The sequence below is a fragment of the Rousettus aegyptiacus genome, unplaced genomic scaffold (assembly GCF_014176215.1).
Source record: "Rousettus aegyptiacus isolate mRouAeg1 unplaced genomic scaffold, mRouAeg1.p scaffold_m13_p_12, whole genome shotgun sequence".
NCBI classification, from domain to species: Eukaryota; Metazoa; Chordata; class Mammalia; order Chiroptera; family Pteropodidae; genus Rousettus; species Rousettus aegyptiacus.
The window spans coordinates 74,295,776-74,318,425 of record NW_023416287.1 but is presented as its reverse complement, the minus strand read 5'-3'; the positions used below and the strand labels follow the sequence as shown (position 1 = coordinate 74,318,425).

Sequence of the window (22,650 nt, the reverse complement as noted above, 5' to 3'; positions counted from 1 at the left end):
TTAGAAGAATTTAATCTGGTAAATTTCCTCTTGAGTAGTATGAGAAAGCATGGGAAAAGTCCACAATACCAGCAAGGCCCTCATACTTGTCGATCTAGAAAAATTAATTCTTTTAGAGCAGAGAAATACATTTCTTTGTTCTGGCTATGGTTTGGCATTGATTATAAAGTCTCACATCAATGAAACCTTTACCATCTGTAATATAATTTGACAGCTATTTACAGAGCCATAAATTAGTTCCAAGTTTCAGTTCAGGAAGTAAGTAGTGTCATGGCTATTGCCTTTCGATAGTTTGAGCAGCTTCTGGATTTTGTCCAGCAGCTGACCTACATTCTTTGTAGTTAATCATCCGGTAGATGACCTCACATTGTTAAGTTGTGGTTATCACTTGATACCCAAGAGGTAGTCCTAAGAACATTTTCATTCTTTTAATATCATCTTCTGCTGAAATATTCTCCAACTCAGAAGAACCTGACTTGACTGATCCTGGTAGATTATGGATTAAGAACAGATATTAGATTGGACTTACTCTGTTGGAGGTGTATTTTATAAAAATGGAAAGTGTTTTTATAGTTAACATTAAATTCTGAATGCCAACAACTTATTAACAGTGAGAGCACATGGCCCAGGAAGCCGATAACAGAAAGGTCCTTCAACCCGCATCCCATGTTGTTCCTCAGCCTATGTGATTTCTACCTTAGTCCCTATGAGTGATTATAAGAGCGAAGTTGGGGGATGCTGTATATTATTATTTAGCTACTTTTGTCCCTCCTAAGATGCATTCATTTTTTGAAGGAACATAAGGTGTTTCTAGGCACTTACATAGTAATAGAGGTAAAAACAAAGAACGTGGCCTCAGTGGAGCATTCTAGAGTGAGAAGACAAACAAAAACCCGTATAAAAATAATTTATCATGTCAGAAGGTGATAAGGCTATGGAAAAAAGAAAAAGAACAAGGTAAGGAGTTGGGGAGTACTGGTAATGATAGTAGGACGGGTTGCAATTTTAAGTAGGTGGTCAAGGTAGTGAAGGTGAAGTTTATGTAAAGACATGAAAGAAGTAAGAGAGTTAGCCATGCATTGGGGGAGAAGTGTTCCAGGCTGAGGGAACAGGGGGCAAATGCCCTACGGCAGTAGCGTGCTTGTCCCTGGAGCTACCAGAGGGCATTGTGTTTAGGGCGGAGTGAGTAGGGGGGGTGTAGGTGGGATCAAGTCAGAAAGGTAACACAGGAGAGGCCATGCAGGGCCTTGTAGGCCATTGTAAGGACTTTTAATCTGAGTGAAATATGGAATCACCTCGGGGTTTTGAGCAGAGGAGTAATATGATCTGAGTTATGCTTTCAAGGATCACTATAATGATAGGATCTGAGTTATGCTTTAAAGGATCACCATGCATACTTTGTTGAGAATAGACTGAGGGGGCAAGAGTAAAGCAGAGAGATCGGCTAAGAGACTATTGATGTAATCTAGGCAAGAGGTGATGGTAATGTTGATATGGAAACGTCCGGACCTGTAGAGAGTTTTTATGAATTTATTTGAGCCAAATGATGACATATGCTCTAGAGAATAACATTTTTTTTTTTTTTGCAGCAGTTTTTATGCATTTGAAATTAGGGAGGGAATGCAAGGAAGATTACATGGAGGTGGGGGAAAAAAGCAAGGTGGAGATTGGATTACAGGATAGTAAACAAGGTTATGTGCTCTCTTGATGGTGGCTACTCTTATTTCAAATGTGTGTTAATTACATGACAGAAACAATGGACAAGGATTGCTTAAGGCAAAGAAACTTTTTACTAAAAAGTTAAATGCCTGCGGTGTGACTACCCACCATAGGCATTTATGATCAGATCACTTTATGAGGTTACTTTCCATAGAACTCCATTTTTGGTCCACAGTGGCTTGGACCAGAGTTGTAGGAGCAAAGGTGATGAGAAGGATTTGAAGTGTGGGAGTTTCTGAAGGTAGAGCCAGGAACTGCTGATGACTTAGGTGTGGCCTGTGAGAGAAGGCAGTCAAAGGTGACTCTGAGGTGGAGAAGGCAGTGTGTGGATCGGGTTTTGGGAGGCAGGTCAGGAGTTCAGTTTTGGATATGCTAATTTTGAAATAAATGTCTATTAGACATTTGAAAGGGAGCAGAGTTTGCCACCCCAAAATATGCTCCATTGAATGATTATTTTAGGCCGGTTAATTTTAAAAAACACCTGGCATGGGATAAGCTTGGAAAACCAAGTAGAACTCTTTATAAAAAGGCATTTATATTTGTAAGAGTTATCTCCATTTGTAAGGATATTTCCCTCGCTGTATCTGGAAGAAGATATGTAAATTTCTAGAAACTTAAAATAATTCTGTGAAAGTATTCTAAGAAGTTTATAAAATTAGACCTTCATCATTCTTAAAGAAGCAGCTAGTCGTTATTTTTAAGGAAGGAAGAGTTGTAATCTTTTCTTAATACAGTGTCAAGAAATACAGTGTTGAATAGAAACTTCTCATTTGTTTCCCAGAACTTAAATAAAACACCTAATTTTTTCTTTTTTTGTGATAACAGAAGTGGTCAGTGCTTTAAAAACAATGCGTATGTATGTGTGTATACACACACTGAGAAATCTGCAGCCCAGACATGAAATGTTCTCAATTCCAGCTCCTGGAGCTAACTCGTGGTAACTGTTGTGTATTCGTTTTTGTTTTTTTTTTTTTTCCCTCACACATACCCCAAAACCTCAGGACATATTTATTATAATGAATAGTTAAGTATGTTTTCTACATTTATTAACAACTCTTCCATTTCTGTATAATTACTTGGTGATGTTTTCTCCTTTGGAATTATTATTTTAAAATTGGCTCTCAACGTGTTTATAACTTATGTGGCAATCAAGAATAAAAACACATAGATTTCATCTTAATCTGGTCATTTTTAGTTGTAAGAAACATGTCTTTTGCTTTAAGTAATTTGTAAGTACTAATTTTTACATATGACTAGATACACGTGGAGTTCTGTTTTATTTTGCGATCTGTAGTGATTATTATACAATGTGTTCTATATCTTTATCTCCAATTCAAGTAGGCAAAATGATTGAAAGTTGGCTTTTTTATTTTTGAATGAGATTTTGTATTTTAAGTATAAGAATAGATTTAGATTTTGGCACCAAAGTTCAGTTTCCTCTGAATTCTTTGGATATTCCCTCTGCTTTCAGAGAGACACAAAAATAAACTTTTAAATGTGCCAGAGTGTATGGCAAGTATAAATATTTGTTGGATAATTCAATAGTTTCTTCATTTTAGGATTCCAGTCCCTAGGACAGAGCTCAACATGCAGTTGGTACTCAGTTCTTGTGAAAGAATTATAGGTCATCACTGTCGTCTCAAACATTTATTGAACACTGTCAAAAATCTGAGGCCGATTAGATCCAAAGAGGCATAAGATACCTGGCCTCTAGATACTTGTGGTCTGTTGGTGGAAACAGTACATAAAGATCAATAACCATATGTGGTAGCACGTGACTAGGGCCGGATGACAAGTATATGTTGCTGGAGTTCAGAGTAAAGCATATGCGGAAGAAGGGTTGGTGTGGTCATTGAAGATTTTGTCTTGGGGCTTGATCATGACGAGCTAACAGAGGCACTGATGCCTGGGTTAAGAGTCAGTCTTTCATTGTGGAGAGCCATGACTGTTTTTGTGGTATTCAGAGCAGTGTTTTAGAGAGACCAGTCTTAAAATGGTGTTTGGGGTGAATTGGTGGTAGGGTGAGGCTCAAGGCTTGGAGACATTCAGGACATGCTCCCCTATTCTGTACTTTGGAGTAGTGAAGTGAACCACAGGAAGTCTCCAGTGCTCATGAGACCATGAAATTGGTGATGATTACAGCACACCCTCTCTTCCTCCATATGTATACCCCAGAAGTCCTGCTCCTATCCAGGGATCTGGAGGAGAGGGCAGGGTCAGGCCTTTGCCACCTGCCTAAAAAGTTGTGAGTCCTGCCATTCTTCCATCTTTCCCTCCCTCTGGCCTTCCTTGATCTGGCTAGTCCAGTCCGGGAATCAAGTCACCAGCTTCTCCCCGCTCCCGTCCTTCCTTCCTGGGGTGACTCTAGGTTAATTCCTTTTTGGACCTAACTTCCTTCATTGCATCCATAGAGTTTCTTTTGGTTCCACTTTTGAAACCCAGGGAAGCACTGAGTACTGACCCCAGGGGAAATAAAAGCCAAAGGCTTATGTATTCTTCCCAGGAGGGTCTAGCAAGGTTTAAAATTTTCTTTAATTGATTATCTAACCACGTTATTTTGCTTTATTATGGTTATGATTATTCCAAGGAAGGTAGACCTGCTGGAAGGGGGCATGCAGGTTTGGGAGTAGCAGCTGGAGGGTGACTTCATTTTGTTTAGCAGAGAGGGAGAATTTGAAATTGCAAGGGCAGTCTTACAGTGAGGGCAGTGGAAGTGGTGAGGTGGGGGAGGGGTGGGGTGAGATGAGTCACGGAAGTTTAAAAACTGCCTGAGGGACAAGCTGAGGAGGACGCCCGGATTGGCCTGTGGGTTGGAGGTGTGACTGCTATGGCCAGGATCATGTGGCCCATCATGTGCTTCCAGCTCCCTGACTTCTAGTTAACATGTAGCACCCTCAGAAGTCTCTTAGAATTAAGAAAAGAGAACTAAAACTATTCCCTGTCTATTCCACATTCCAGTTTCTGCTTCCTTACTTTTCTTTAATTCTCAACTAAATTTTTAAAATCTCTTGTTTTTGTTTTTAACAGCTGTATTGAGATACAATTCACACACTATACGACTCTCTTGTTTAAAGTGTATAATTTAATGGTTTTTAGTAAGGTTGTGGGGTTGTGCAGCCATCACCCCAGTTAGGAATTGTCAAGCTGTTTCTATGGTGGCTGCATCATGTTACATTCCCAGTAACAGTGTACGAGGGTTCTTATTTCTCTACATCCTTGCCACCACTTCTCTAATGGCTAATAATGTTGAGCGTCTTATTATATGACAGTTATACCTTTGGAGAAATGTCAGTTCAGTTTCTTTGCCTGTTTTTAAATTGACTTACCTCTTTATTATTCAGTTAGAAGAATTCTAGTAAAGACCAAATTCAACTCTGTAAATTTGAAGATCTAATATGCTTTATTAAGCAATTTATGAATTGGTGGCATCTCATCTGGCAACTAGAAGGGTCCTCCTAGGTAGTTATACAAAATGGAAGGTTTTATAGCCAGAAAGAGGGCGCGACTAAGAAATTAAGAGTGGATTATTTTAGGCCAAGATACCTTCCCTTAGGGGAAGCTTAGGGTTCTGTCAGGCAGATCATCTCGGTATTGATGGAGAAATTTCAGACTGATTGGTTTAAAATTCCACTATTTGGAGAGGTTGAAACTGCAATTAGGTCAGTTTTTAAGTCTTGGTTTTGTGATGTGTCTTAGCAAAAGTGTCCCAATTATAGTTGTTTCCTTTTTTAAATAGTTCCTTTTTCGAAAGGCTTGACTTACAAATAATTTCTCTCATTCTGTGGAGCTGTCTTTTCAGTTTATTCATGGGTTCACTTTTAGCACAAAATTCTTTGTTTTTTTGATGTTAAGTGCATGTATATATGTATATGTATATTTTTTCTTTTGTCACTTGTGCTTTTTGTCCTGTCTTAAGAAGGCTTTGTCTAACCTAAGGTCAGGAAGACCGACTTCTTTGTTTTAAGAGTTAATATTTTATCTCTTACATCAGATATATGATCTTTTTTTTGAGTTAATTTTAGTATATGATATCAGGTAGGGGATCATTTCCATTCTTTGGATATCCAGTTTTTCAGCACCATTTTTTGAAGACTATTTTTTCTCCCTTTGAATTGGTTTGGCACCTTCGTTGAAAATCAATTCACTTTGAAAGGTTTATTTCTGGATTCTCAGTTGTGTTCCATTGATCTGTTTGTCTAGTTATATACTATAACTACACAGTCTTTATTACTGCAGTAGTACTGTTGTAGTAGCTCTCCAACTTTATTCTTTTTCAAGACTATTTTATCTATTCTGATCCCTTGTGTTTCCTTATCAACTTGTAAGTTTCTGCAAAAATGGCGCCTAGGATTTTGGTAGAGATTGCGTTGAATTCGTACATCAATTTGAGGAGTGTTGCCATCTTAACAGTATTGAGATCTGATCCGTGAACATAGGATGTCTTTTCATTTACTGTCTTTAATTTCTTTTAATCATATTTTGTAATCTTCAGAATACAAGTTTTACATTTCTTTTGTTAAACTTATCTCTAAGTATTCTTTTTTTATTTTTGTGCTATTCTAAATGAAATTGCTTTCTTAATTTCATTTCATAATTGTTCAGCTCACTAAAATTCGATCCTAGCCAAAGCATGCCTCTCACTGCAGTAACCATTAGCCTTTCCTAATTTTCTCATACTGAAAGCATTGGTTGTTGTGAGTTATTTCACAGTGTAAATCTTGTTTTTAGGAAAAGAAGAAATATGAAACTCTTCAGAGGGAAGAGTCTGATGAAGTCTCCCTTCCAGAAACCTCCAGAGAGCTGGAAATCCCTTCTCTAGCTTGTGAATTCAGAGGAGACCATCCGAAGGTGTTAACTGATTCCCAACTGCAGAATGATGGCAGTGGACAAAACGAGAGTGAAATGTTTGATGTACTACTCACCTCCTTAACTATAAATAATGAAGGGTCCCTGACATGTAACACAGAAACCCAGAAGGAAGGGGAGGAGGTTGGAGCCTGTGTTGGGGGTGATGCAATCAAGCCGAAGGTTGACTCTGGAGACAATGTTGGAACCACAGTAGAAACCCCCAAGAACTTTACAGAAGTGGAGGAAAGTAAATTGAGACAATGCGGACCTTCTGAAAGCACACTGCAATCTAGTTTTTCTTATACTCAGCAGGAAATTGAAAATTTACATGTCAGAGAAACTCAGCATAGCAAAGAAGACAAACAAGCCGTGGGTCTTTCTTCAGAGGTGCTACAAAATGTTGGCTTGCAGAATTCTTGTGAAGCCACAGACATTTTTCAGCCACCTAGAGTGAAAAAACTGTATCCCCAGTTGCCAGCTGAAATTGCTGGAGAAGTGCCAGCTTTGGTGACAGTGAAACCCTTCCTTCGTAATGAGCGACTCTACCCGGAGCTCCCATCTCAACCAGAACTAGTACCATTTACTAAAGAACAGCTAAAAATCTTTGAGCCTGGTTCATGGCTGGAAAATGTTGAGTCATATTTAGAAGAATTTGACAACATGGCTCATCAGGACAGGCATGAATTTTATGAGTTGCTGTTGAACTATTCACGATGTAGGAAGCAGCTTCTTCTGGCTGAAGCTGAGCTACTTGCTCTGACGTCGGATTGCCAAAATGCCAAAAGTCGACTATGGCACTTTAAGGAGGAACAGTTGTCCGTACAGGTATTTTGACTTGTGTTCTGTAACGCTTTCAGGAGCCTGGGGTGCTGCTGCTCTATGATGATGTCTAAGTCTAGAGCCTGCTCCTTATATGCATCCTGACCCCGTCATAGTTCAGAATATTATGGTGTCGGAATCATGCAGTGCAGGGCCTGCAGGGGCCACACAGGTAACTGGAGAGGTGAAGCAGGCTGCATGGGGTGGTGGTCACAGGGTAAGCCTTTGCCTGGGCCAGCAGGGGCAGCTGCTCTCAAGTCCTAGCTGATTATTGCTGTGAGGTTGTGTTGGTCCAGCTTTGCCACATTTTAGGATTTTCCAACAGAAGACAGAAAGAAAATTGGATTTTAATGTGAAGATCTTGGTCTGTATTTGTTGGCAACTAATTACACACACACACACACACACACACACACACACACACACACACACACTCTCTAGAGGCCAAGCAAGTCTTGTCTGTAGTTCAGGTTCAGCCCTTGGCCATTTTAGTTTGTGACCATGGGCATCATGGCAGGAACATCCAGTGGGTAGAGAGTGGCAGGACAAGATGATCCATGATTAAGGTCAATAGGAGATGGGGAAACAGGGAAGGCAATTAGATGCGATCCTGTGGAGACCAAGGTGGCTGTCAAGAAAGCCATTTCATAGTGGCTTGAGGGATGGCAGGGAAGAGAAGACCACTCTTGACAAGCTTGGCATTGAAGGGGAGCTGGAGAAGGTATCGGGGAGAGACATGCGATTTCCCCCTGTCTCTAATCCTCGTTCATTGGGAGACCTGTGTATCTCTGTAGATAGGAAGGAGTCTGGAGAGGGAAACACTCAGATACTGAAAAAGGCTAGAATCAAGAACACAACTGGCAGTGTTAGTACTGGAGAGAGATTTCTTATTTTTTGAGCAGAATCACAAAGAACGATGAGGGTAGGTGCAGAGATAATTTGGATCCCTTAAATTTAAGGGGATATCACATTGATCTCAGTGGGTTTGTAAATAGAAGGTATGATCATCAGTCATGAGAGTTGTAGGGACAAACTTTATTATTTTCTTGTACCTTTCCCCACCTACTACTTAGGGTTTCTTGTCTCTGAACTTGTGATGCATTAGAGATTGGCATAATAGTCTTTGACATCTAATTATGTATTTGCTTTATTCTCTGTGTGGTAGTATTGTCCCCTCATCGTGATTCATAAGCACTTTGAAGATGGTACTAAAGCTTATGCATCGCATACCTGCTGCCTGGTCATCTAAAGTGCGAAGAGTAATGGTTTCATAGTTTACCCTTTTGTCCGCTACTAGGGTATCTGTGCAGATCAAGTGAAAGTTTCAGGCTATCATCGCTACCAAAGAGTAGAGATGAATGAGAATGCACTGGGGGAGCTAAAGAAGCTGTTCGATGCCAAATCCGAGCACCTCCACCAGACCCTGGCCCTGCACTCTTACACTTCTGTGCTCTCGAGGTTGCAAGTGGAGTCTTACATCTACGCATTGCTCAATAGTTCGGCTGTTCTGAGATCTTTAGCAATTCATCAGCAAGGCCGAGGTGTGTAAGTAATGAAAGTCTCACTCTTGTCTGAAATGCAAAAATAATTGGAGGAGGGTATGATCTGGTTGAAGCGATTGTGCACTTATTGGTATTACCAGGTGCCATTTGTGCTTGCTGTTTAAGATGCCTTAACAACATTTCAAGGGAGCAGTGCCAGATCTCCCTGCCCCACGGCTGTCAATGTCTGCTTCTCCAGGAAGCCAAAAATCTTGGTCTTTATTATTAACATTCCTCATTGTCCTAATTTATATGCTTGTTCCAAGATCAAGTCCAAATAGTTTTTGACTGTAAAACTAATAATCGGAATACTTTTTCATCCTGTCTCTTGCACTTTATTTTTGCTTTTCCAGTTCGTTGGGCTGTTTTTATTGTATTTAATTTTCATCAGAAGATCTATAATGTTCTGAATTTTTATCTTACTTTGGGTTTTAAGAAAGTAAGTTTTATTGTATCATGTGTAAAATATTAATTATGCTTATTGAATCATTATTTCTGGGTGATATACTAGGGTTGTTTAAAGTAAGAAATACTCTCCCCATTGTTTTTATAACTAAAGAGCTGGGCCTAGGCCAGACATCTGCTGATTTTTAAATAAAAAAATGATGATGTTAATTTCTTTTGCTTTGAAATACTTCACAAAGTAAAATATATACTTTTTTGGTGTACATATTTAGTAGAAGTTCAAATATTTTGATGCAACTTTTCTTGGATTTTTATCTAAAGTAAATATTTTGAAGTTTTTTTTAAAGTGGAGAAAATAAATATTTTCCCCACAAAGCACCATTTATGTGGGATTCATTTAATTCTCTCTTTAATTTATAGCTTCTAAACAGGCAGAAAGCATTACCTCTGACCTGTGTCAACTAAAGGAGTGTATTAGTGTCTTATTCATGTTCACTAGGAGACTTAATGAAGATACTCAGTTCCATGATGATATTCTTCTCTGGCTGCAGACATTGGTAAGAAACAGAAATAGACATAGTAGTCTTTTTTTTATTTCCCTGATAATTTAAGAATAATTTCTTCTTTCATTATAATTTTTCTTCAACAGTTTCTTCATCTAATTTATTTAATGTGTTAATTAGTTACATTGTCTTTGGTCATGGCACATGGAAATAAGTTCTACTTAACTACTGCATTATTAAACAAAGTGCTTTTCTCTTTGATAAACTTTATGTTAAATGATCTCTGGCTTCAAATTAGGAAGAAATGGAAATGTGGGAAGCAAGCTAAATTTAAGACTAGATGCATATTTAGAAATATAGGTCCGATCTAAACATTTTCCATAATATCATTTCTTTTTTTATCTTATGTTTAATGTTGCACTTAGTCATACTATTAAAATAATTTTTTAAGGGGAAAAAAAAGATAACAGAAAAGCATAGGAAATGTATTAGGTGTGTTATTTGTTATTATGTTTCTCCATGGGGCTGCTGTGGGTGCTATTTTAGGTTCATACTAGAGTTCTTAAATATGAGATGCCTTTTTTTCTTTTTCTTTTTATCATCCATCCATCCATCCATCCGTCTGTCTATCTGTCTGTCTGTCTGTCTGTCTACCTACCTACCTACCTATCTATCTATCTTTTCTACTTTTTTTTTTGTTGTTGTTGGGGGTGATATTCGAAGCACACTTATTTGGATTTGAGAAAGTATTACAAACTGAGATTAGATTAAACTACTTCTGTCTATTCATATATGATAAACAGGAACGTTAGTGATCTGTAATTTGCCCAATGTGAAAACTGGGTTAGTAGAGAAACTACTTAAGATATTTTTATCCTAATACTCATAGCTTCGTAGGCCTCTGTGTGCTTCTTTGGCAGAAACTCAACAGTCAGTAGTATATTGTATACTATTTGGTTTGGTTACTTTTTTGAAAGATCACATGTATTTAAATATCAGATAAGTGATACCACTAGACCTGGACATACATTCTTCTTTTTAAATAGTGAAACTATGTGTCCTTTGTTGTTCAGGTATCAGTGTTACAAAGAGCTGGCTGTCCTGGAGATCACCTCTTCCTTCTGAACCATATTCTTAGATGCCCGGCTGGTGTTAGTAAATGGGCTGTTCCTTTCATCCAGGTATGACAAAGAGCCTTCTGGTTCTGAGGGAGATGAGAGATTTTGTTAAACACTTTTCTTCTTGAAGAAATTGCTTTAAAATAAAAAAAGGCTACTTTAAATATTGATATTAAAAAAAAACAATTCTTAAAATATATCCAGTATGTATTTTTAGGAATTTTTGTGCTGAAATTTCCTGGGCTACCTATAGTTGCTGAAATTAAGATAGAATTGCAGAAGTTCAGTTGAGTCTGGCTTGGTAGGTTCAGTAGTATTCTGTAAAATTTTTGTGCAGGTAGGCTCGCTAGGACTTTTTTCTGTAATATTCAACACAAGTTCCTTAAATTAATCCACTTCACACCACAGCTGGTACAGGTAAAATAGAGACCACCAGCATCTCAAAGTTCTTCAGTGCTGGCAGAGATTCTGGTCTATGTGATCAACTTTCATAGTCAACTTTTGTGTTGGTTTATAGATTCTCTGCTGCTTGCCTCTGGGTTGTTTTGTTATTCATTGCAACCACTCAGATGGGTAGAAGCCATTTGTATGCCAAGTTCACCTTCTCCACATTAGGTTTTCTTCAGTATTTTTGCATAAAAACAGTACTATTGTCTTTTGTCCCATATTGTTGTGTAAACTGTTTAGCTCTTTGAGTAAGGCTGAGTCAGTACTGCTCGGTAACCCACGCGCTGTACTCTTATGGATTAGGTGCCAGCTCCATCTTTGTTTTCTTAGCTCCTTTTGTCAGAATGCTGGTGAACTAAGATGACGGATACTTGAGTTGTTGCTGTTCTACAGTATGCATTTTCTCTTTCTGATTTCAGATCAAAGTGTTGAATAATCCATCAGGGGTCTTTCATTTTATGCAGTCCCTTGCCCTGCTAATGTCTCCTGTCAAGTAAGTGTGGAAGAGCTTTTTGAAATAGAAATTGAAATGCTTCTATCAAAGGATCGGCTTCCTAAATTGCCTGAACTGCTCATGGCAGTGTCAGCATTCTAGAACATTGCAGATTTTCTTCAGCTTTGATACCCTTTGTCCCAAAGTGGCCCTGTTAGCTGCTTACATATAAACGATTAACCTTTTTGGGTCCTGCTTTTAGTGGTTTTGCCTCCTCTCATATATGTCATTTTGAAAGTTACTGTGGGGAGATGAAAAAGATTATCTGTTCCTTAGAAAAAAGAGATTTAGTAGCAGATGAAAAAAGACCCCAGAGATTTAAGTGCTAAATTGTGAAGCTATTTTTGATGTATTGAGGAGAATAAAAAGAGTAGAATGGGGTAGTCAGAGAGGGTTCCAAGTGGTTGAGCTGGGGTAGAAGAAAGGAATGAATTTCAGTAAGAAGGTGTAGAGGCTACTGTAGGTAGAGAGAACACTGAGCAGTGGCCCAAAGTACAGGGAAGGATTGCCCTGTGGAGGACAGGTAGGTCAGCTTGGCTGGAGTGAAGGGGTGTGTGGGAGATGGAAATAAAGTAGTTGATGAATAAGTAATTGAGTTTGATTACAGAAGGCCTTGGCATTAAAATACAGGTGTCTAGATCTTATATGGTCTGGGCTTTGTAGCAATTGAGGATTTTTGAATGAGGGTAAAGTTGTTTTTAAGGAAGTTTAGGCTCAACTGGAGGCAGAATTATGCTTCTGCTTAATTGAATTTTAATTATAGACATGTGGCTCTCGTGGCTCTGGAACCCAGCCGGTCGTCAAGAGGGTACAGCCTAAACTGGGGAAGAAGGCAGAGTCTGTGTTTAGGTGATGTTGAACAGTGTTACTACCACTGGCTCTCAAGTGCTGGAAAGCCTGTCTGCCTTCAAGCCTGAGTGGGGGTAATGGTAGTGAGAAAGAGAAAGAGGGGAACCTAAAGGTTATCTTCACAGGAAAGGATTAAGTAGTTTGACTAAATAAAGAAAATGCGGGAGAGTAGTAGTTCAGACTTAACTTTATAGACTTCTGAGTCCAAGTAACTGAGAAGATATTGGCAGCCTTAATAGACAGAAAAGAACTGTTTTATAAGGAGGCAGATTTGAAGTTCTTGAGCCATACAGTTGGACACATAGAAGTGGCATATACCAGTAGATACATTGGGAACTTCGGGATTGGAGGTCTTCTAGTTGAAAAGCAGCACTGGAGTGGCAGAGCTGGAAGTCACGGAAGAAAGTTCCTGGTTAAAGGGATGACTTTTCAGGGTCAGGCCAAAGAAGAAGGAACAGAGGACTGAGAACCGCATTTTGGCCTGAGAGAAGAAACTTCTCGTTGCACTTACTCGTCAGGTTCAGCTAACACCTTGAGAAAGCCTGGCTGGCGGGAATTCCTCTCTCACTCCAGGGGGCTGCTCCTACGTGGATAGATACGATTCAAGAAAAAGTTTTTGCAGTTAGATGTACTTTTTTGCCTTCAACAAACTTCTGCATTACTTGCACATTATTCTTTTTTATTCAATAAAAGCGTGTTTTTCAAAGTCATCTACCTGGCAGCACTCTGTAAGTCTAGTTAGAATTAAGGTACTATGGCAGTCCATACGTGCTGAGGTCCCACTATGTGTAGGAGCGGCGCTTGTATAACCGCTTTTCTGCAGTTCCTCACCATTACTAATTCAAAATGGTCATGGTCTCTATAACAAAATTAGTGACATTTTGGTCTCCTTGGGTTTTAGTCAGTTCTTATTTCTTGTTTACCAATTTAAACCATTTGAAGATGAGGTTGGTGTCTTACTCTTCAGGGTGGGTGGGTGAGTGATCCATAATGCACTTGTGTGGGCTTTCTATGTTTATGATTGGAGCGATTTCGCTTATCTTTTAGAAATCGAGCAGAGTTCCTGTGCCACATGAAGCCCAGTGAGTGGAAGTCGTCCTCCTCGGGGCCTGCATCTGGGTCATGGACACTAGTGGATGAGGGAGGAGAAGAGGTAACTTGTCACGTCTGCATTATTTTGATTAATCACTTTTGAGTTCTTTTTATTTGCTGAGTATTGTTCTAAGCACTTTCCACATATTATCTTATTTAATTCCCTCAATGACCCGATGAGGCAAATACTGTTGTGATCTCATTTTACGGATAAGGAACAGTTTCCAGGGAGGTGAAGGAGTTCATTCCAAATCGTATAGTCATTAAATGGTGGATCCTCTGGAGCTTTTGCTCTGAGCCAGTGTGCTGTGTTGTCACCCTGTTGAGCTGAGAGAATTTGGAACCTGGAAATATCGACATATTATGTAAACTTTGTATTAGGTTTGTCTTTTTTGTAGTTACAGTTTTCTGAGCTTGAGACCTCATATACAGATTATCTGAGTCTGTATAATAAAGAGCTGGAGCTTACCAAGGCTCTGCCTTAACTCTTATAAACTTCTTATTCAGATCTTCTCATATGGAAGGTAGAAGGTAGATCTCTATTTTTGGTGAGAATTTAATGGTAAAAATCTAAGTTCTCAAATTAACACTTGTTCTTCCTACTGCACACATGATTAGTGTATTTGTAAGATTTTCCTCCAGGTAGTTATCAGCCCTACTGTTTTATTTTTTTATGGTCCAGCTCCTGATTTGATATGCTTGTTCAAGATGGCCAGGGACTGGACTTACTAAAACTCCTCTTTAAAAGGAGTTTAAAGTTTGCAGAAAGGACAGAAAGATAGCCATGACAGCCGTGAGGATCATGTCTGTGTAATTTCTGAAATGTCACTGAGGAGTGGTGGGGAGCCATTCACACCCATTTTACTCTTTCTGGGACTTGGCAGGAGGTGGCGAGGTGGTGGTAAATGATGTTGATATGCAGACATCTTTCTTAGATTCTGAACATTTTGGAGAGAACTTCTCAGGAGTTGGTACAAATTTGTCTATTAAAGATTGCAGTGGGGCAGGCTTATTTATTTTTCAACAGTGGTCTTTATTGACAGAGAAGTCTTTTTTTTCTGGTAAGCTTTCTGCATTTAATCCCAGAGACAGATAATGATGAAGGACTCTGCAGTGGTGCCTAGCTTCTGGTTAGCACTCACTGAATACTGGGAACTCAAGAACTTGGCGAGTAGATGAAAATATTGGGAGTGCTGTTGGCTCAGAAAAGGCTGTACTGAAGGAGGTGCTCTGGACTACCCATGTCGGGTTTCTTGACACTAGCTGTATATTAGAACCATCCTGAGCAACTTAAAACGCTCGCCCAGGCCTACACCCAGACATCCAAATGTTTAAAAGCCTCTCTGGAGAACTAATATTCTGCCAGAGTTGAGAACTACTGCTCTAAGACTTTCTGAGGCTTTTGTTTGTTAGCCATTTAGGACACATAGAGGGTAAAAGTGAATGGCTTAGGAAATTGTGAATGAATTACATCAGTCCCTTGTCGAAATCGAGGTGATAAATTCTTCAGGATCTCTGGATCTTTTTACTGCAATCCCTTTTGAATGCAGGGTATCTTAGGATTCAAGTCAGCTTGGTTGCTAAGGAGCCTTCAGTGTTCTGTATCAAACAAAACCCCCTCGAAGATTTCCCGAATGTAATCCTTATGTATGACCACCGCTGTTTTTATCCTGCTTTTATTTTTCGCTGCAGTGATTGATAACAGAACTTCAATCACCCAAAGCAAATGGTAATTGCTTCTTAATAAGTCAGTTGAGTACAACAGTAGAACTTGATTTTGGGGCAAGAGACTTGTAGCTGAAATAGTTTGGATTCTGGTACGTGGTGCTTTATAGTAAGGTCCCCACTCTACAGCATTTTAAACAAATCTTCAGCATGGAAATTTAATAAGAACAGTTTCACTCACTGAAGAATGGATATGACCCAGATACACATAAAATTGTATTCACAATTTCAGGGGATTTATAGCCTATCTATGAAACTGCAGTAAATCTTCGCCTCGGAGAAGTCCATGAAGACTTGTGAGAATACCACACATGGACCATTGAAAGCTATGACAGTTTAGTCCCTATAACTGTAGACCATAGTATGATCTGGTCAAATCAGCTCATGTGATTATACATCTTTTCCTTTAGGATGAAGACCCTGAAACCAGTTGGATTCTCCTTAATGAAGATGACTTGGTTATCCTTTTATCACAGTTTCCATTTCATGAACTCTTTCAGCATCTTCTTGGGTTTAAGGCAAAAGGTAAACTTACTTCTTTTTTCATATGTGAAACTGTGGTGGTTGCAACTCAAACACAGGAACTCAGCATCAAGTCTTATATCTTATGCAGGCTCCTAAATCAGGTTCCCCTGTGCCTGGCCATACTCTACAGAGATGATTGTATCACATCCTGGTGGGGCTTCCTTCCTTTCTCGTGCTTGTAATTTCCTACTTAGTGCTTAAGTACAAAAGAAGTGATTAGCTAGCACATTTCCCAGCTTGAATAAACTTAAATTTGTACTTTGTCTCAAGTTGTTCAATTCACACTGACATGGGAACCAGAGCAATGGGGATGCGTAATTCTTCATCTTGGCTTTGTTTCCTCATTGAGGTATCTATCTATATCCTTCATTGTTTTTCCTTGGGAATGATAATTTTTTTTTTCTCCTCTCTGTTTTTTAACTTCTAGGTGATTATTTACCTGAAACAACAAGACCTCAAGAGATGATGAAAATTTTTGCCTTTGCTAACTCATTAGTGGAACTTCTGGCTGTGGGGTTAGAAACCTTTAACAGAGCGCGCTATAGGCAGTTCGTGAAGCGGATTGGTTATATGATCAGGTAATACTGCTGTTGATACATCGTTTCTATGTGCTTTCACTGTGGTTAGACAGATACAATGTATTTGGGGTTACCGATGTTGTAGTGTACACCTCAGGTCTTATTTATCATAAAAATGAGAATTTTTTCCCCCCACCATCTATCAGATGTGACTTCTCTAAATGCTTCCAGTTAGACTATTTAGTTAATTATCTCAAATTTAACTGGTTTGTTAGATCAGTGGTCCCCAACCTTTTTTGGCACCAGGGACTGTTGCTCCTATGAGAATGTACTGTCTGATGATCTGAGGTGGAGCTGAGGCGGTGATTAGTACTGGCAAGCGGCTGCAAACAGATAAAGCCTTGCTCGCTGGCTTTGCTTTGTGGCCTGGTTTCATGGACTGGTTCCACAGCCTGGTACCGGTCATAGCGTAGGGGTTGGGGGCCCTTGTCTTGGAGTTTAGATCCTCAGATCAGCTGCTGGGTTGAACTTGGCCAGAGAAACTGAACTTGGTCAAGGAACATGCAGGTTTTCCCCTTCCCTTGCTTCCTCTTTTCTCCTACCTCCTAGCTTTTGCCTGGGATTGTCTCTTAGCCATGGAAAATCAGCAATAGCTCTTTTGCATCATTCTTTCCCTGTTTTTTTTTCTCTATTCTTATTCTAAATTATGCTAAATTACATTTAAAGAAAGTTGCAAAGATTTCATCAGTGACCCTTACATTGGAACTGGGAATACATTAGCACTTAATTTGAGTGCAATTGGATTTATGCTATTATTATTAAATATAAATTTGAGAATATGTACAGCTTTTTATTGAGTTAATTTTATATCCTCTTTGAGGCATTAAGTTTTCTATCTTACTGGGTCATTCTCTACAGCATATCAATATGCTGACATTTCTTCCAACCTCCCTTTCCTCAAAAAAAAAAAAAAAAAAAAAATTCTCCAAAAAACTGTAAAACTTCTCCCCATTTTTGTTTCCAAGACAAAATTAATTTTAATTTATTTTAGATTTTTATCTATCAGCTTTGCAAAGCCAAGTAAATGATGATAGGATATCCTGAAAGGCTGGGGGTCACTTTCAAGGTCTAGAGAAAGCCTTCATTAGGAGCAATGAAAATGAGATGGTGGGAGGAGGGAGGGCGGGTGACTCAGGGAGTAATTTCTTAAAAGCTAAAAGCCTGTCTACTTATTATCAGAAATCATAATGTTCATTTTCTGATTCTGCTTGATAAATAAGGTAAAATTCATCCTTGGGCTCACATGATTTAGGTTTGAGTGCTTACCATGTGCCAGGACTATGCCTTCTAATTTTGTTCTCTCAATAACTTTGTAGGAAAGACATTTTTATTATTATTGTTTTAAGATTGATATACACTCTTTACATTGTTATTTCTATGTAAATGTAGCTGATTATTGTAGCATATTATGATTATTCTTTATTTCCCATCTGCTTATTTTTCTTTGTATTTATCACAGATTCTTTTCTTACTTTTCAGTTGTAGAATAATTTTCCATAAACTTCCTCTTCTCAGGTCATCTGTTGGCTCCAGCTTTTTTCCTTTATTCTCACTGGAACTCTCTGCAATCAGGCTTTTCTCCCAACACTTTCCAAACAGCTCTGAAAAATGAAAGTCACTAATGAACTTGGTGTTACTAACCCAATGGCTAATTCTATGTCTTCATCCTGCTTTTCATTTTTCACATAGTTCACAGAGCAACCTTTTTCACAGTTGGTAACTTTCTCCTTAAAACATTTTCTTTGTTTGGTTTCCAGGATACCACAGTCTCCTGGTTTCTCCTCTCTTTCATTGGCTATTCATTTTCTGCTTTCTTGGTTATTTCATGTTTACCTCAAACTTCTTATCGTTGAAGGGCCTCAGGGCTCATTGCCTGGACCTCTTCTCTTTATCTGAACAAAATTGCTTCTTGGGATCTCATCCATTCTCATGTCTTTAAATATCACCTAAATACTGTTATAATTCTCATTGTTATAATTCCAGCCCATACCTCTCTCATAAGCTTGTGTGTGTATGTATGTGTGTGTGTGTGTGTGTGTGTATATACGCTATATATATATATATATATATATATATGCCAACTCAGCACCTCTACTTGGATGACTCATGAACATCAAAATTTAATATTTTCTAAGTAAACTTACTCTTGCCTCCTCTTAAACTGTTCCTTCCACTGTCTTCCCAATTTTACTAAATGGCAACACTGGTTGCTTGGGTCAAAACACCTGGCGTCATCTTTTACTTTTCTCTTTTATGCCCCATAACAGCCAATTTTATCATATCTACCTTAAAACACCATCTTTTATCAAATTTAAAATGACACCAATTCTGAAGATGTATTCTGTGTGTCACTAAGAAGATAAAATGCTGCCAAATTGTGGCATGCCATAAATTTTAACAAATATTTCAGTTGCAGAGATTAAAGTGTGAAAGACGTGCATTTGTTTGAGTCAGTGAAACGTCCTCTTTGCAGAATCTTGTTTCTCACCACCTTCACTGCTACCATCCTAGTTCATTCTTAGATTTTTCTCCCTGAGTATCACAGTAACCTCCTCATTTTTCTTCCTGCTTTTGCCCTTGTTCCTCCCTTCATCCTGCCCCCGCTTATTCTAACAACAGCCAGTACTCCCTGTAAATAGTGAGTCAGCTCATGTCACTCTGCTCAACACTCCACTGCTCCTAGTCTCATTGAGAGTAAAAGCAAAAGTCTTCACAGTGGCCCTTTATGGTCTGGTTTCCTGTCACTTTTCTGATTTCCTCTCCAGTCATTATCCCTCTCACTCATTTTGCTTTAGCATGTGAGCTGCCTTGCTGTTTCTCCAACATACCAAACACTCAGAGCCTTCACACTGGTGGTTTCTTCTACCAGTATGCTCTCTCCGTAGATGTCCCCGTGACATCTTCTGGTCTTTATGCACATGTCCCTCGTCAGTGAGGACTTTCCCCCTCCCAGCCACCTCCCTTCCCACCACCTCCAGAGAGACTTTATTCCCTTCTCCTACTTACTTTTCTCAATGTCACGTATAACCATGTGACAGACTATCTATTTTATGTCTGTTAGCCTTCCACTAAATGCAGGCTAGCTCCAGGGGTTAGGATTTCCCTTCAATTGAATTCCCTTCAGAACCTAAAAGATAGTAGATACTCAATAAATTAATATAAGTTACAATAATATAAGTTCATTATAATATTTATTATTATAATAATTTATTATATATAGTTTAACATAAATATAATATAATTAATATAACTTAAACATAATACAAAGCTGCCAGTTGAGCACATTAACGAACGGTGTTGTATTGCCTTTCCTCGTGCTCAGGATGACACTTGGTTATGTGAGTGACCATTGGGCGCAGTATGTGAGCCACAACCGAGGCTTGGGATTGGCCCTGGAGCCCTACTCCATGGAGAAATTACAGGTTGAATTTGATGAGCTGTTTTTGAGAGCTGTCCTGCATGTGTTGAAAGCCAAAAGGTAAGAATAATAATAGTTGAGACATGGCTCTCTGGCTCATGAGAAGGACTGACGTGAAAGTGTTCACTTTAGTAGATTTCTTGTAATAATGTCTTAGTGTATTTTATCTATTTCTTGTTAGTTTCCTTATCTGTAGTGTTGACTGAAATACTCTTTCAGGTTTCTTTCTGTCTTAAGATAACTGGATTCTGATCTCTCAGTTTTACCACCCCTAGACTTTTGGGGTAGCCTTGAGCAGGGGAGGGACTATATTTCACACCCATCCCTGCTGCCTACAGTGAAGCAGAGAAGTAAGTGCTCAGTGCACGGCACAAATGATCAGCTGACTTGGTTACTCAAGTTGTCCTACTCTGAGAGTTTTATGGTCCAGGACGGTCATGGGTCCAGGTCCCCTGTCCTGGCTGTGTAAAAATGCTGCCTTCTGACCACTGTCTTTGCTGCTGCTTACAGCCTAGGTTACATTCGAGGCAGAGACCAGGGCACGGTAGTGCACCCTGCACTCTGAGCTTCGGTCCAAGCGTGGGAGTGGGTTCTGCCGCAGCATTGTGCTCTCCGCTAGGGTGTAAGGGCCTGTGTCCAACCCCGCTCAGCTCCACTTAGGAACTGCCAGCCCTTCCACACCTTTCCCCTCTTCTGAGCTTTCTACACTCCCTCTTAACCTCATCCCATGTTTTAATTGTGTGCTGTGTAGTGGTTTTGAGTCCTAGTCTGCCATTCGCTATTATTTTGGGCCTGCCGCTGGGGAAGGGTCTTCCATCTCTGATCTCCTGTCACTGGTTCTTGTGCTTGCTTAACTGAGAGGGAAAGCTCTCACACAGTTACCAGCTTTTATATTCTGAGCCATGAACCATCTTGTAATATTATATATGTAGTTCACAAAGGTGATAATTGTTTTAAACTTTAAAATATTGAGAACTATTATTTTTGAATATAATTTATTTTAGGGAACAAATTATATAAGAATCAGATATTTAAGGCCATGAAATTTAAATTTATTTGGCACTCTAATGGAAATTTTTGACAGTAGCTATCTCCCAACCTAAAAGAAAACAAACCAACACTGAAAGAGAGACAGCAAAAACCTCAACTAGACTTACTGCATGTCTGCCGTATAGGGAATTTCGTAGCCTGATATATATACTCTGTTGTGACATTATGTTAAGACTTCTACTATGTCTCCTAATTGTTTTGAGATCCATTATACCAAAGTGTTGGGTGCCATGTAAGATGTTAAGATAATTACTTAGTAAGATGGAAGCCTGGCCTACCTAAACTTACAGAAGTTTCTTCAGTTTTTGCTTAGGAGTCTAGCTGTTGCTTTTCAGAAGCTAGACCAGTGGTGGCTTAGGCCACTAGTGGTGGTTTGGGCTACTAGTAGTGGCCCTTAGAAGTGAGTTAGGCATGCACTATTTAACCTCTGTCTTTTTCTCTTAATAAGCTTTGTTTATTTTTAATTGGTCAATTTATAGTTTTGCCTAAACTGTAGCAACAATATTGCATGCCTCTCTATTTTAATTAGATTTTTTTTAGATAAAATTTACATAGCGTAACATTTTAATAAATATTTATTGAGTGTTGTTTTTGCAATACTGGTTTAGGTACTGTAATTAAAATATAAGACTTAGTTTCCATACCGCTTTATACAAAGATAAATAAAACTTGGTTTCTGTTCTCAAATTGTTGTGGCCAATATGTATACATAAATTACAGCAACTTGAAGTGTTTCTTACTGTGGTTTAAGGATCACTTGAGTCTGAATCACCTGGGGTGACTGTAAAAAGTACAAATTCTTGGGTCCCAGCTGTGACCTACAAAATCAGGATCTCTGTAGGCAGGCTTTTGGAATCAGGTGATTTTTCTGCTGCTTGCTGTTATGTTGATAATGACTGATTAAGGGAATGATACTGCCAAGGTCAAGTATGGATGGAATTCTGTCGTAGTGCTGAGGGGAGGGCTTCACAGTGGAAGAGCTGGTGGCTTGGAGGAAGCAGTTTCTCCCCAGGCTTCTTCTCTAGGAATGGTCTAATTCTGAATGCAGAGAGGGCTCTGGTTGGAAACATGGGACTGTGCTATATTGTGGAAGCCTTTGAATCTAGGACGTCTTACTAGAGCAAAGGGTTCCGTCTGCCTGCACGTGTTTGAGTCAATGAGATATGTGTAGATTTTGCAGCAAATAAAGTAAGGATTTATTTTAGAGTTACAAGTCCTGGAAACCAGATGAGCTATGCTCTCAAAAACCTAGCTCTCTTAGAGTATCTTGAAGGGACAGATTATATAGGGGAAACCCTTAGTCATGGAAACTAAAGGAGTGGGGGTCATGGGTGCAACTGATTGGATGGGGGTTGGGTATTTGATCTAGTGTCTCTCCTGTTCTAGAATCAGCTGTGGTGTCATTCTGTCTGGCCCCATGTCACATGGGGCTATTCTGTCTTGATGGGCCTGGGGCTGAAACACACCTGAAGCCAGGATGTTATCTGTAGTATAACCGAAACTTATTATCCTTGTGATCA

General features: G+C 39.1%; 1 protein-coding gene across 4 annotated transcripts in view; it reads left to right on the top strand.

Annotated features, from left to right (window-relative positions):
* Positions 1–22,650, top strand: part of EPG5 (ectopic P-granules autophagy protein 5 homolog) — an 89,459-nt gene that overhangs the window by 2,356 nt on the left and 64,453 nt on the right. For all 4 annotated transcript variants that reach the window (XR_004953713.1, XR_004953714.1, XM_016147787.2 and 1 more), the window contains exons 2-10: positions 6,448–7,392; positions 8,684–8,927; positions 9,753–9,889; positions 10,909–11,016; positions 11,820–11,893; positions 13,790–13,895; positions 15,970–16,084; positions 16,512–16,662; positions 19,985–20,140. Coding sequence is in view for 2 of the 4 variants with exons in the window: in XM_016147787.2 (XP_016003273.2) it covers positions 6,448–7,392; positions 8,684–8,927; positions 9,753–9,889; positions 10,909–11,016; positions 11,820–11,893; positions 13,790–13,895; positions 15,970–16,084; positions 16,512–16,662; positions 19,985–20,140 (2,036 nt within the window). In the remaining 2 variants the exon portion in view is untranslated. The remainder of the gene's footprint in view (positions 1–6,447; positions 7,393–8,683; positions 8,928–9,752; positions 9,890–10,908; positions 11,017–11,819; positions 11,894–13,789; positions 13,896–15,969; positions 16,085–16,511; positions 16,663–19,984; positions 20,141–22,650) is intronic.